Source organism: Bacillus rossius, chromosome 7 (assembly GCF_032445375.1).
Source record: "Bacillus rossius redtenbacheri isolate Brsri chromosome 7, Brsri_v3, whole genome shotgun sequence".
NCBI lineage: Eukaryota > Metazoa > Arthropoda > Insecta > Phasmatodea > Bacillidae > Bacillus > Bacillus rossius.
The window spans coordinates 7,004,277-7,020,958 of record NC_086335.1 but is presented as its reverse complement, the minus strand read 5'-3'; the positions used below and the strand labels follow the sequence as shown (position 1 = coordinate 7,020,958).

The following is a 16,682-nucleotide window of genomic DNA, read 5'->3' as shown; positions in this document are numbered from 1 at the left end:
TACACTCAAGCAGTACTGGGATATACCAAACCATTAGGTACTCTAATATTTACAATTAAATTAAAATTAACCAATATGGACAACCCTAAACAATTATTCATGATGGAACTGACCAATCAGATAACTTCTCCTTTATCCTAATGGTGGCTTGTTGTGTGGCTGGTAGATGGAATACCAAGCAACTACGTGGATATGAGTGGTTACTTAGAACATAGTGCAAAGATAAAAATTTAAAAGGAAAATGGGAACTTTTTTAGGTAAAAATGGGAAGATTTGAAGGAAAAACAGGAAATTCTGGGGAATATGTAGATTTTCGGGAAAGTATGAGGAATTTGGAGACGTCAGAGGTCAAAGGTCACTAATCTTAATCCCCAATCCCCTATTATTGAAATGGCATAAGCATACTACTATTAAAGTACATACAGGCTAGTTCAATTGCTGGATTCATAAAACGAGATTGAGCTAGTAACATAAAAACTAATATAAGCAAATAAAGTTATAAAATGTTTCATAAAATGTAGGACTTAAGAGTTCTCAGCTATTACATTTTTAGCAAGTTGAGACAGGCATTACCTCACTTAATAAAGAGGGTTTTTAAAAACCCACCCATGGCAACTAATTTAATATTTAAGAAGTGTGCTTAGCTTCAAGGAAAAAAGAGGGGGAAAATGACTCTAGGTTAGTTTCCCTACTACCTATATAGAGCTTCCTGGATTGGCGGCCTAACAAACCACCTGAGCATCTCTGAACACAAAAAAGGACTCTCCTGAAAATTACTACATTGGAAGGCCTCCAGATCTCCTCTCATATGGCCACGCACATACCCGCAGTGTCTTGGAAACAGACCCCTACTCACCAATATAAGTATGTGATTGGAAGGTTTCAGAAGCACCTGCCTTATGGCCACAAACACACCAGAAGTGACCTTGAACATAGACCTGCAGCAGCTGCTGCTACTGTTTCAAACATGCGCGCGTTTGCCGACCTCCCGTCAGTCATAGGTCCTCTTCCCATTTCCTCCCCTCCTTCTTGTGATGTGCCTTTTCTTCCCCTACCTCGCCGGGGCGCTTGCGCAGTGGCGTAGGCAGGAGGCTTTATAGTGTTGGTTCGCCGTCGGACGATTCTTCTTCTTCGTCCTCAGTCCGTCGCAGCATTAGGGTTTTGTGATTCAGCTCCTGCTGAATACTTTGTCTGCGATGTGATAGGTTTGCCGTAATTAATCGCACAAGATCACGAACCGTCATGGTTTTGCAACGGCTGCGGTGTTAGAATGGTCTGTGTTGCGCAAGGGTAGCCGTGTTTTTAACGTAGTTTATAAATTCTTCATGCACCTTCTTTCCTTTTTTTTCTATTCAAATTCCTGTGTTTAGCTACCTGTAATTGGTTTGATGTTAGTGCGTGATGGGCGAGGTGCTTCCACATCGAGCGTTGCAAGGCCATGTCTGGTAAGTGTGTATCTCAAGTGCCTTCTCTCTTTTTTTTTGTGTTACGATTCCGTAATTAAATTTTTGCAGTGATCAGTACATTCTTAAATTCTTATCTGGTATGTCTTCTGCTCTGTATTGAGTCTTGCCCCGTCTGGACTATGAAATAAATTTATATTTATATAGCTTGTTCTCGCGTCTACGAAGTTGCTTGTTCGTGAGTTCGCCCCGTTAGATTTCATAAATGCGGACTTTTCCATGTTTGTGAAATATGCCTTCTCACGTGGGTTATTAGTCTTTTGCTTGCCCTTTTGCCCATGGGTCGGTCATTTGCTGTAACATGTCACAAAAATGTACTGTAATTGTATTTGCATATTACGCGTTGCTGCACAATATATCCAATTGCATATCCATGTATATGCATTTTTTCAGCGTGCTGCTGCATTAGTCTTTTTATTTCGTTAAAGTCATATTATTTATTGTACATTATTGTGCTGTTTTCATATTTAATCACATATTTGCATTTTGAGATTTGTCTTAATATTGACGTTTTATCACCTAATTTGGAAAATAAATAAGAATAACGTCTAGTTAATACAATTATGCTTGTTCTCTTGTTTAAGATCACTCAACTATTATGTTCAGAACACCCGACTTTGGCTACCTAAACCATATTGGGCATTGTATTTGTGTGTCTTTCAGCGTGGAAGTGTAGGCTACTGGACCTAGGGATCCCTGGACGCTGCAGACAAGTACTCACCAATATATTCTCTTGATGGGAGGACCTTAGGCTCTACTCTCTTGTGGCCACACCCACACCAGCAGTGTCCTTGAATATAGACCAGTACTCACCAAAATAATCTATTGGTGGGAGGATCTCAGGACCATCTAACTTGTGACCATGCACACACTCACAGTGTGCTTGAACATAGACCAGTACTCACAAATATAACATTAATACTTGGTTGGGAGGACCTCAGCAATCATCAATAGAATGCCTTGATGGGAGGACCTCAGGATCTCCTGTCCTGTGACCATACACACACTTACCAATAGATAGAGACCTGTAAAATTCGCGGATTCATTTCGCGATAGGATAGAAACCAAATACTTTTGGCATTATTTTGCTTCATTGATTGGGCCACAGTTTATCTGAAGGACTCTGGGCCAATGAAAAATCTTTAACAGAAGAATTAGCGAATCACGATCATTCCAGTCAACAGATGTTACGAGTCGGTAACCAATCAGCAGATGTAATTTGCACGAGTACGTAGAGGATCATGGAGTCTATCCTTTAGGGATTTTAAATCGCGAATTTTACAGGTCTCTACCAATGGCGTAGGCCCATGACATAATGCAAAATAAATTTTCCTTTACGCTGTAATTTTTTTTGTAAATGGAACAGAAATATTCACGTGATATTACAGATGTTTGTAAATTTGCACATTTACGTGAAAACAACTGTGTCACTACAAAATAGTGCTCGCAGTAATACTGGGTTGGGATTATTGTGTTGTCCCAGTACCTCCAATAGTTAAAAGTTTTTTTTTTTTTGCTAACTGCGCGCGTTAGTAAGCAATGAACAACGAACTTAAGTCAAATTGAATATTCGAATATATTTTCCGTGGTTTAAAAAGAAATTTGTTTGAATGAAACACCAATTGAAACATAAAATTATGCGGCAATTTTCATTTTCGTAGTAAAAATATGCAAAAAAAATAACCTTAGGCATGTGTTGTAGGTCTACAAAGTTACTATCTTTAATTTAGTATATTACAGACTATTTCTTGGCATCTAAGTTTCCAAAGGAATCTTTTGTACATAATTTTTTTTGACGTGATAACGTCTTATAAATAGAGACCTGCAAAATTCGTGGTTTCGATGGCCTTCAGGATAGACTGCACGTACCCCTGTACACTCGGGCAAATAACGCAAGTTCATTGGCTGCCGACTTGTAAGTCGTCTCAGCTGGTTTGTCTGTGATTCGATCCTTCCTTGGTTGAGGGTTTATAACTGGTTGAGATTAGTCCAGATGAACAGTAAGCCAATAGCAAAATTATCTAAGAGGTATATGTGTTTGAATTCTAGCCTATCACCGAATGAATCCGCGAATTTTGCAGGTCTGTACTAATAGAATATCTTGATGGGAGGACCTCAGGATCTCCTGTCCTGTGACCATACACACACTTACCAATAGAATATCTTGATGGGAGAACCTCAGGATCTCCTGTCCTGTGACCATACACACACTTACCAATAGAATATCTTGATGGGAGAACCTCAGGATCTCCTGTCCTGTGACCATACACACACTTACCAATAGAATATCTTGATGGGAGAACCTCAGGATCTCCTGTCCTGTGACCATACACACACTTACCAATAGAATATCTTGATGGGAGAACCTCAGGATCTCCTGTCCTGTGACCATACACACACTTACCAATAGAATATCTTGATGGGAGAACCTCAGGATCTCCTGTCCTGTGACCATACACACACTTACCAATAGAATATCTTGATGGGAGAACCTCAGGATCTCCTGTCCTGTGACCATACACACACTTACCAATAGAATATCTTGATGGGAGAACCTCAGGATCTCCTGTCCTGTGACCATACACACACTTACCAATAGAATATCTTGATGGGAGAACCTCAGGATCTCCTGTCCTGTGACCATACACACACTTACCAATAGAATATCTTGATGGGAGAACCTCAGGATCTCCTGTCCTGTGACCATACACACACTTACCAATAGAATATCTTGATGGGAGAACCTCAGGATCTCCTGTCCTGTGACCATACACACACTTACCAATAGAATATCTTGATGGGAGAACCTCAGGATCTCCTGTCCTGTGACCATACACACACTTACCAATAGAATATCTTGATGGGAGAACCTCAGGATCTCCTGTCCTGTGACCATACACACACTTACCAATAGAATATCTTGATGGGAGAACCTCAGGATCTCCTGTCCTGTGACCATACACACACTTACCAATAGAATATCTTGATGGGAGAACCTCAGGATCTCCTGTCCTGTGACCATACACACACTTACCAATAGAATATCTTGATGGGAGAACCTCAGGATCTCCTGTCCTGTGACCATACACACACTTACCAATAGAATATCTTGATGGGAGAACCTCAGGATCTCCTGTCCTGTGACCATACACACACTTACCAATAGAATATCTTGATGGGAGGACCTCAGGATCTCCTGTCCTGTGACCATACACACACTTACCAATAGAATGCCTTGATGGGAGAACCTCAGGATCTCCTGTCCTGTGACCATACACACACTTACCAATAGAATATCTTGATGGGAGAACCTCAGGATCTCCTGTCCTGTGACCATACACACACTTACCAATAGAATATCTTGATGGGAGAACCTCAGGATCTCCTGTCCTGTGACCATACACACACTTACCAATAGAATATCTTGATGGGAGAACCTCAGGATCTCCTGTCCTGTGACCATACACACACTTACCAATAGAATATCTTGATGGGAGAACCTCAGGATCTCCTGTCCTGTGACCATACACACACTTACCAATAGAATATCTTGATGGGAGAACCTCAGGATCTCCTGTCCTGTGACCATACACACACTTACCAATAGAATATCTTGATGGGAGAACCTCAGGATCTCCTGTCCTGTGACCATACACACACTTACCAATAGAATATCTTGATGGGAGAACCTCAGGATCTCCTGTCCTGTGACCATACACACACTTACCAATAGAATATCTTGATGGGAGAACCTCAGGATCTCCTGTCCTGTGACCATACACACACTTACCAATAGAATATCTTGATGGGAGAACCTCAGGATCTCCTGTCCTGTGACCATACACACACTTACCAATAGAATATCTTGATGGGAGAACCTCAGGATCTCCTGTCCTGTGACCATACACACACTTACCAATAGAATATCTTGATGGGAGAACCTCAGGATCTCCTGTCCTGTGACCATACACACACTTACCAATAGAATATCTTGATGGGAGAACCTCAGGATCTCCTGTCCTGTGACCATACACACACTTACCAATAGAATATCTTGATGGGAGAACCTCAGGATCTCCTGTCCTGTGACCATACACACACTTACCAATAGAATATCTTGATGGGAGAACCTCAGGATCTCCTGTCCTGTGACCATACACACACTTACCAATAGAATATCTTGATGGGAGAACCTCAGGATCTCCTGTCCTGTGACCATACACACACTTACCAATAGAATATCTTGATGGGAGAACCTCAGGATCTCCTGTCCTGTGACCATACACACACTTACCAATAGAATATCTTGATGGGAGGACCTCAGGATCTCCTGTCCTGTGACCATACACACACTTACCAATAGAATGCCTTGATGGGAGAACCTCAGGATCTCCTGTCCTGTGACCATACACACACTTACCAATAGAATATCTTGATGGGAGAACCTCAGGATCTCCTGTCCTGTGACCATACACACACTTACCAATAGAATATCTTGATGGGAGAACCTCAGGATCTCCTGTCCTGTGACCATACACACACTTACCAATAGAATATCTTGATGGGAGAACCTCAGGATCTCCTGTCCTGTGACCATACACACACTTACCAATAGAATATCTTGATGGGAGAACCTCAGGATCTCCTGTCCTGTGACCATACACACACTTACCAATAGAATATCTTGATGGGAGAACCTCAGGATCTCCTGTCCTGTGACCATACACACACTTACCAATAGAATATCTTGATGGGAGAACCTCAGGATCTCCTGTCCTGTGACCATACACACACTTACCAATAGAATATCTTGATGGGAGGACCTCAGGATCTCCTGTCCTGTGACCATACACACACTTACCAATAGAATGCCTTGATGGGAGAACCTCAGGATCTCCTGTCCTGTGACCATACACACACTTACCAATAGAATATCTTGATGGGAGAACCTCAGGATCTCCTGTCCTGTGACCATACACACACTTACCAATAGAATATCTTGATGGGAGGACCTCAGGATCTCCTGTCCTGTGACCATACACACACTTACCAATAGAATATCTTGATGGGAGAACCTCAGGATCTCCTGTCCTGTGACCATACACACACTTACCAATAGAATATCTTGATGGGAGGACCTCAGGATCTCCTGTCCTGTGACCATACACACACTTACCAATAGAATATCTTGATGGGAGAACCTCAGGATCTCCTGTCCTGTGACCATACACACACTTACCAATAGAATATCTTGATGGGAGAACCTCAGGATCTCCTGTCCTGTGACCATACACACACTTACCAATAGAATATCTTGATGGGAGAACCTCAGGATCTCCTGTCCTGTGACCATACACACACTTACCAATAGAATATCTTGATGGGAGGACCTCAGGATCTCCTGTCCTGTGACCATACACACACTTACCAATAGAATATCTTGATGGGAGAACCTCAGGATCTCCTGTCCTGTGACCATACACACACTTACCAATAGAATATCTTGATGGGAGAACCTCAGGATCTCCTGTCCTGTGACCATACACACACTTACCAATAGAATATCTTGATGGGAGAACCTCAGGATCTCCTGTCCTGTGACCATACACACACTTACCAATAGAATATCTTGATGGGAGAACCTCAGGATCTCCTGTCCTGTGACCATACACACACTTACCAATAGAATATCTTGATGGGAGAACCTCAGGATCTCCTGTCCTGTGACCATACACACACTTACCAATAGAATATCTTGATGGGAGAACCTCAGGATCTCCTGTCCTGTGACCATACACACACTTACCAATAGAATATCTTGATGGGAGGACCTCAGGATCACCTGTCCTGTGACCATACACACACTTACCAATAGAATATCTTGATGGGAGAACCTCAGGATCTCCTGTCCTGTGACCATACACACACTTACCAATAGAATATCTTGATGGGAGAACCTCAGGATCTCCTGTCCTGTGACCATACACACACTTACCAATAGAATATCTTGATGGGAGAACCTCAGGATCTCCTGTCCTGTGACCATACACACACTTACCAATAGAATATCTTGATGGGAGGACCTCAGGATCTCCTGTCCTGTGACCATACACACACTTACCAATAGAATATCTTGATGGGAGAACCTCAGGATCTCCTGTCCTGTGACCATACACACACTTACCAATAGAATATCTTGATGGGAGGACCTCAGGATCTCCTGTCCTGTGACCATACACAAATGCAGTGTCCTTGAACATAGACCAGTATGCACCAATAGAATCTCTTGATGGGAGGACTTTAGGACCTCCTGCCTTTTGGACACACATACCCGCAGAGTCCTTGAACATAGACCAGTACACACCTTGATGGGAGTATGTAAGGACCTCCTATTTTGTAGCAATGCACACACCCGCAGTGTCCTTGAACATGGACCATTACTCACCAATAGAATCTCTTGATGGGAGGTCCTTAGGACTGTCTGCCACATGTCCATGCACACACTTGCAGTGTCTCTGAACACTTACCAGTACTCACCAATAGGAGCATTTGATTGGAGGGCCTCAGTTCCTCCAGGCTTGGCAGCCACACTAACCACTGGAGCATCTCTGAACACAGAACCTTCCAGTGTTAGTTTCATTTTCTTGCTTATCTGCAACAGGTTCAGGTCATGTTACTCTGTGTGTTTGGCTTTTGATTACCTGTGTGACATGGGCCAAGGCCTCTCTCTTAATATTTCTGCAGTTTTCATTTTTTACATTGCAATTAATTTACTTTAATTTATTGAATTATTTTATTTCCTTACTGTTACAGCCTGTTTACTATTAAATTAAGCTAGTTTCAGTGGCCAAAGACTTTTAGGGAAATATCTACTTGTTGTGTTTGTGCGCCTGAATGTGCGTACAGGAGACTACGGTGTATACGTTTGTTTCTGTGCCTGACTGCGACGTTGGCGCTGCGATGGTGTGTTGGAAAGTGACTTTGAACGCAATTGATTGAAATGATTATTTTTGCATAAAATTAATATTTTTTTTTTTGCATCGTCCAGGGATCGAACCAAGGACGGGAATCGATCGAATCAATCAGTATATTTATTGCCAATTTATTTAATGAATTTTGGAATTTTTCCCGAATTCCTATCTAAATAATTACGAATTTCCAAGATGGTGCCCAAATGACAATATGGGGAGTGTCTCCATAATAATAATAATAAATGATTACTGCACTCTAGCGGGTAATAATTAAACTAATATGATGGTAGTCCACACTTGTGATCAGTTGGAAATATGTACCGGGTATCAGGGCTTGAGAGGCATCGCTGGGCATGGCCACCGCCGAGCCTCCACCGGGCATCGCAACTACTCCTGCTGGGTTGCGAGCTCGCCCACTCTTCGTGGGGCCGAGCCGTGCCCGACCTCACTTCAGGAGGCCGACGACTCACCAAGTAAGGGGTCACGGCCTAAACAATGGCTACAAATCGAGCTGTACATGGACTTTATTTTGTCAACGCTTTTAACGTTCAAGCAACATTTGTGGTGTCGGTGCATTAATCCCGTGTCTACTCAATAATTTTTACTGCTGTTTAATTTCAATGACTGGCTTATGCGTTTTTAAGGCAGTACGAGTTGAGTTTAGGATTGTGTCAAGTTTTTACCCATGACTGTAGCTGATGTGAAATGCCAGTACCTAGTTGAATGATAACTGGGAAATCTGTTGCACATTTTAAGGTCTGAGTTTCTTCGCGGACCTAAGAACAGCCAGGCGTGTGTGGTAGCAGTGTGCGGTGGATTCTATAGCCCAGCCACACTCAGGCGAGGTTGACGTAGATTGAAGTCTGCATTTTGTGTGCTTTTAACACAGACATTAATGGCTACACATCAATCAAGTACACCAATGATATGCAAACCATAATAGGATTCTCTCGCATGGTTTTGGAAAAGTCCCCATGCAGTTTACGGGCCGCCAAAAACAAAGCATCGGTGGAGTATACATTTTACGTCGCATGCAACTCAGTGAAATTTGTCTCATGACTTTTCGTGTATGTACTGTTATTTTCTGTGGGTAAGGGCTGCAAACATTACGACTTGGTGCGTGCATACTACTTGGGAAATGCCACTGTTAATTTCCTGAGGCTGTCGCACACATTTTCAGACTAAAACTTAGGTAGATTTAACAGTAGGCAGAAATTCACTCAGCTCTGAAAATGATCGTACAGATTAACATTGTGTACATGGCTCAAGTTATCATGAAGGCGAACTTCATGTTTTTCCTCTTTCTGCGATATCCTGTATTTTCACCATTATACTCCAAACTTTAAGTTGTGTATGTATTATGACCTATGAGAATTAGCGCTGCGATTAACTTGTGTGCTGGGGATCTTTAAGGTTCCACATTGTTATTAGAAATGAACAGAAACAAGGTGTGATTCCGTCTGAATATAATTACTTCAAATTTATTAAACGAAAATTTATAACAGATATTAAAAAAATATATAAACATACAATATCAATTAAGTACTTAAACAGATCTCAGATATATTAAGAAAAAATAGGGGTCGACCCTAAATTCAATTATAAAAAGTTTCATTTAAAAAAATACATAAATAAAAAAATACAAATATGTTTAAACTATCCCAGTATTCTGAAAGTCCAGAAATTATGTTTATATGATGAACTGCGTCTGACGGCATAATTTAGGAAAGTTCAAAAAAAGGTTGAAAGGCACAGTAGCACCGGAGGTCGGGGCTTCGTTTCCCGGAGATCACGCGGAAACATGATGCCAGGGCGCCTGTATGGTGTTGAGGAAGGGAGATGAAAGTGCCAATTCGGCGTCCGGCTTTCGGACCCTGTCTGCGAACAGTCCAAATCAAAACTGATAAGAACTAGAACACAGACAGTATACGGGGCAGAAAATTCCCGGAAAAGTTAAGGGGAGGTTGAGGAAAGTCGCGGATCGTAACTCACCAGACAGGGAAGTTGGCTTCTATTTACCAATGCGTCGCCAGCCAGGAACTGGATCCCGCGGATACGCGGCTGGGCGCGGATGTTTTCATTATTTCAAAAAAAAGAATTTAAAAGAAAAAATAACTATTACTCTTTGTACTATGCAGACGGACTAAACTACATGAAGAAGATTACAGGGATAGCATCCCTTATTTAAGCGACTACATAGTCGGTTGCGGCCGGATGGAAGTCTTGCAGTGTCTCGTCGACTCGCCGATAATCGCAAATGGTCCGTCTGCAGTCGCGACGTGAAGTGTCACGCGAAGAACCGCGTCTCGTAATTAAAAGTAACTGTTGGATCAAAAGTGGAGGGGGGGGGGGGGGGGGACTGGGACGTCCGGACCGAAAGGTTCTGAAGTTCCCCGAGTGGGCATCATAAAAAAACTTTGACTGATGTCTCAAAGTTGGTAGCACTGGCCGACCTTAGCGCTACCTGTTGAGGCGTCTGCTTTAACAAGGGAATAAAGGAGCAGTCAGGTGCTGCGCTCTGGCGGCCTACAGGGTAAGTTGGCTGGGCGGTTAGCGAGTTTGCCGCTAGATGTCGTGTGCGGGCCATCTTGGCACACACATTTTTTATGCCAGTCGCCCTTGGAGACGGTCGCTGTCTGCTGGGGTTTATGACCGGTCATTGGTCTTAGGCGAATTCTTAGAACTGAGAGGGAAGGGGGTGGACAAAAGCGCAACGATGCTGGGAACTAGCGTCCATGACGAGACTCCAGGGGAGTGAACCTAATACGTATTCGTGACGGTAAAGGCTATGGTCAGCTCGCTTCTGAGAAATGGTAACAACTCGTCCAGAGCTGTTGTATGCAGTTTTAGTCATGAAGTGAAGTAACGTTACAGGCCTGGGACGTGCCTGTAAGCGAGGGAAATGTTAAACGGGCTGCCAACAAAGTCTTAGATCTGCAAAAGATCCTATAGGTCTCTGGGAAAGGTGCTTCGGTCTACTGGCATAAAGGGGGACACCAGCCTAACAAAAAGTAAATCGCCCAAAGTAACCAAATTATAAAGAAAAATAAAATTTCCAAAAATAATATAAATTATATAAAATTAGAAAAAAAAAGTGTCGAAATACAAAATTTCCGGCACACTTGTGAACTCTTTAGTCAACTCATTCAGATGTCGAGTTTAAGAAGCAGCCATTACTTTTGTGCACTTGCTATAAATTTTGAACAAAGTAGGTGCAGCAAAAAAAAATTTGTGGAATGTCAAATAAAATTGCACTTAAATCTTTTTGGGCTTGTATATTATTTTGTAGCATTGTTTGCCCAGTATTTAATTGTATGGCGATTTATTGCTTTCTATTTTACTTTTAATATTGTACAATCATCTATTTGTCATGCTTTAACTTTTAGTGTTATTGGTACCTTGGTGGCAGGTGCGGATCCAAGGGGGGGGGGGGGGGGCGATAGGGGCGCTCGCCCCCCTCTTCACCCAGGGAATCAAAATCTATGTAGCCAAATACATAAAGACCCGCGCAATGTCTTACATGAAACCGAAATATTGATAGCTGTGTGCCACATTGACTCAGAGTAACTTCACTCTGCGCATGTTTCCTTCATCCTTCATCTTTTCAGCTCTCCTGAGCTCAAGGGAAAAGCGTGACTTGGAATGTTGGAAGGGGGTGGCGTGGCGGGCGACAAGCTGGGCTGTCCCGTTACTGGAGTGGAGGGTGGAGTGAGGAGAGTTGCAGTGCGACCACAACCAACCCCCCCCCCCCCCCCTCTACAACTATACGCCGCGGCAACAGATGACTGCCTTGCCTTCTCGGCAGTAACCTACTGTATAGCTGTATAGTCAGTGACAGGACAGTGTTCAGTGAAAGTAGCATCATGTTCGACGAAACTACTGATGCTTCACGAGTCCCAGTTAACACTTGTTTAGATGTATGTACACAAAGATTCAGTGCACGAAGATTTTTTACAATTTTTAAATGTTCGACAATTTGTGAACAGTGAGGACAAGGACTAAGATGAAGTATATGAACCAACTGTAAGTGGCAAAGATATTGGCAAGTAGTACTTTCTGCTCTAAAGCATCACTGTCTTGACCTAAGCCATTGTGTTAGCATATCCACAGATTGGGTGCAGTGTCATGGTGTCAGAAATTCGTGGTGCTGTGGCTGAAGTCAGGCGAGAAGCTGTGAATGCTGTTCACTGTCCATGTCACAATCACGCTCTTAATTTGGCCATATCAAAATCTTCCAGCGTCCAAGCAGTTCAAAATACTATTGCAACAATGAAAACGATAATCTCGTTCTTCACTGCATCATCAAAATGCTCAGCTTTACTCAAGAAAGTTTTATGTCACCAACTCTCTGGACTGTGTGAAACTCGTTGGATCGAAAGACACGATGGCGTTGTGCAGTTCCGAACATCTTTTCTGAAAGTAGCTCAGGCTTTAGAGTGTGTCGCATCATGTAAAGATGCTGAAAGTACTGCAAAAGCAAAGACTTTTTTGACTGCACTTTGTGAGAGTGAATTTATTGTCACAGTCATCTGCTTATCTGATATACTGGGAGACACTCTTCCTTTGAGTAGACTATATCAGAAGACTTCAATAGAACTTAAGGTTGCCCAAGATATTCTGGCAGATACTCTTTATGTTCTAAATACAAAATGAACATAGTGCGAAGAGCTATTTTCTCAACTTTTGAACGAAGCTGATGGTCTTGCTCAGGAGCTTGGTGTAGATATAACTATACCTCGACTTGTGAAAAGGCAAAAACACAGACAAAATTACCCATCAACGAACCCTGTTGAATATTTCCGAAGAGATGTATTCATTTCCATTCTGGAGCACATTGTGGAAGATTTAAAACATCGGTTTTTGGAAGAAACGCAACAGCTTCACAGCCTGTCAGCTTTGTTACCAACTTCCTCTTCTAGTCAAGTAAATGTCAAAAAAAAATTTCTATAAAGTATGGCTCTCTCCTTGGAGTGAATGGGCTAGAATATGTGGAAAGACAACTTAATGCCGAGGTTCGATCATGGGAGGCGAAGTGGACTCGTGAGAAAGAAATTAACAATACAATACCCTCCACAGCTCTCGATGTTCTCGCTTCGTGTGACGAGGAGCTGTATCCAGGCATCTACATTCTCCTGAAAATTTTAGTCACCTTACCCGTAAGTGTCGCTTCGGCAGAGAGAACATTTTCGACATTGAGAAGACTTAAGATGTGGTTGAAATCTACCACAAAGGAAGACAGACTGACCGAACTTGCATTATTGCATATCCATTATGGCTGCGAGATTGATAAAGAAAAACTCTTGTTTTGCAACTTCTAGTTATGCACAATCATTATATGTACAAGACATTTTAATTTTAGTTATTACTACAAATGTTATGCCCATTCATTAATTATTGTATTTTATTTATTATTTTCTGTTAACTTTATCATTTACAAAAACTAATTTTTTGTGAAAATTTTTACCGACTATACCAAAAATTTATTTGACATTTTAAGCACAAAATTGCTATAAAAAAACACCATTTTGCATGCGAAAATCTATAATTTTTCCGTGGGGTGGACCCCCGGACTCTCCCATTTTAAATACTTTTGAAACATACATTCGCCCCCCTGAAATCAAACGCTGGATCCGCCCCTGCTTGGTGGGCCCATGTATTTGATGAGTGTAAAATAATCATTGTGAATAAACATTTTGCCCTTTGCTTGTGTCTTAAAGAAAAAGTCCTGACTGTTGCACGTAAACAAGGTTTAGTAAAAAGTATTCACTATTATTATTACGCATATTTTTTTAGTGTCTTAAATTTCATTAACTTCCTAGCTGTGTGAATGTTGAATAAGGCCCTCCAGCTGACTTTGAAATCTTTTGTGACCACCATAGACTATCACGGATTTTACTGCTATGGGAATTCAATTTTTTCTTCCAATACAAAAGTTTGTATATTAGCACTGACCTTCTTTTGTAATGGTTAGCTTCTAGAGTGGGTTCGAGTGATCGACACCCGGGCTTTGAATCAACTATTAATCTTTCCTAATTTTTTTTTTTTTAGAGAATCTAGAGTTTACGACAGTCACATTGTGCCTGTTACATCAACCCCTCAGGGACTAAGATTAAACTGATATCATTGATCTTAAATTCGTAATACACATTTATTTTAACATATCAATTTAGGCAAATGAGTTAACATTCATAACTGTTGAATATGTTGTTTGTATACAAAGGAAAAAAAATTGGCTGTCTGTAAAGTCGGTTTACGGACGATAGCTTAACGTGACGTCATAACAAAACATTGATGAAATGATTGATCCAGAAGAAAAGAAAATATCATATTCAGCCTGAGACTGAGCCGTAATAGGTTTTTGAAACCAAGCCATTTAGGCATTAAAATATTATTTTCTTTGAGGAAGAATTTTTTTTAAATTTTTCTATCTTTTGTATGATAAAATCTACCTCTGCATACTTTTATGAATAAATTGAATCATTTTTATTGAATTATCACTATTTTGTATGGATAAAAGGAGTGAAATGAAATGTATAATTTAATTAGTAAATTTACTTTTATTTGCATTCATTAATTCAAATATATTTATTACTTTTGAAATGTTGCGTGCGCCGTATTTATTTTTACAAGTACAAAAAAAAATTCGCAGCTGCCGGGATTCAAACAGTCATCCTATGGATTGAAATTTTGCGATGCTGGCCGAACGGCCACGAGGCCATACTTAAAAAATGATAGTTTCAGATGTTATATACATATTTATAAAAATTTTGTTCACGGTAGGGGAATAATATTATTTCGTTTTTATAACACGATTTTAAAACAAATACGCATCCCAAACACACCAAACTTATTTATAATGTGTTACAATATTTTTTAAAAAATTATGCAAAAGATCCCGGGTGTAATTTTAATTATTATGTGTAACTGTGAAACACCATTGTTGGTTCAAAACGTATTTGAATATTCAACATTACTTTTAAATAACCGTACCGATTGTACTGAAAATCGGTGGACGATCGTTAAATTACATAATATTAATAATTCAAACGACGAAAATATGATTGAAAAGTCAAATGATGGTTGTTCCAATTGAGTGGAAGAGATATGCCACGCATGCGTACAATGAGCATGAAGAGAGATGCCACGCATGCGTACAATGAGCAAACAGCACACATCCGTAGTGGGACATCCGTAGTGGGACACTTTTTCGTGCGTGCAGCCGGCGTTCATCGATTTATTAGACGTCACGTCAAAAATATTTACAATAATGTGTTGCTTTCATGTAACATCGCTCACCTCGCGGTACAGCGCACTTCCGATAATCTGGCTCACTTGGGACTTTGCAGGTGCCAAATAATTGAAAATGCTGAATTGTCGGATGGTATCGCCCAAGATCGCTAGACGTTAAGTCGTACAGCAACTGTGGTGTTTGGCAGCAAATTTTGTTTGAAAGAAACAAAAGGATAAACAATTTATATAAACACAGACCAAAACTAAATTTGCTGTCAATAGTATAGAAATGAGACTCTGTCACAGGATGCAGGGTTTTGTGCCTGGTGCCGAACATAATCTTGGATTGTAACCTCATAGAAACTATTTTAGATGACCTATATATTTAAAATAACCCTGGCTGCCATTTTATATTATTAAGAGTGGGATAAATAGCTACTAGAAATTCCAGCTGCTTGAAGCGTAACATGTGCGCCTGATATTGTGCGTAAGACCGATATTGCTCTGAGTCCCTCGCGATAGGCGACACTTCTCAGTCCCACGATAAGGACCGAAAGGGGTGGGGTGGCACTGCGAGACAGTCGGATTTAGTTTTCCTTGCTGTCGCTGTGTTAGCTCGGAATATATGAATGGATTTTCATTTATAAATGGCGAAAACAAACGCACGTTTTTTAAAAGGTAATGCTCGTGGTAAATTGCATTTGTCTGTGCGAAGAAAATGGAATAGAGGTAAAAATCTAGCAAATTGGAGAGAGAAAAATAAGTACACAAATTATTTAAAGTATTCATGGGTCGTTTTCAGTGTATAGCTTCAGGCAGTGTTATTAATAAAAAAAATGTGTTTTTTTTTATTTTGATTTAAGGTTAAAGGAAGACTGAAGAAAGTACGCCAATTGCAGAAACTACATCTGAGAATGCTAAAAGCAAGAAGAAATTAAGTTATGAATAGTTTATATTGTGTATTTTATTTTGTAATAAAGGAAAAACCTTTTTACTTCAGTAACTACTATTCATGAAA

General features: G+C 40.8%; 1 protein-coding gene across 2 annotated transcripts in view; it reads right to left on the bottom strand.

The window, feature by feature from the left end:
- LOC134533661 (selenocysteine-specific elongation factor) overlaps positions 1-16,682 on the bottom strand; it is a 67,767-nt gene that overhangs the window by 25,262 nt on the left and 25,823 nt on the right. For both annotated transcript variants that reach the window (XM_063371200.1, XM_063371201.1), the window contains exon 3: positions 8,001-8,115. In XM_063371200.1, the coding sequence (XP_063227270.1) occupies positions 8,001-8,115 (115 nt within the window). The remainder of the gene's footprint in view (positions 1-8,000; positions 8,116-16,682) is intronic.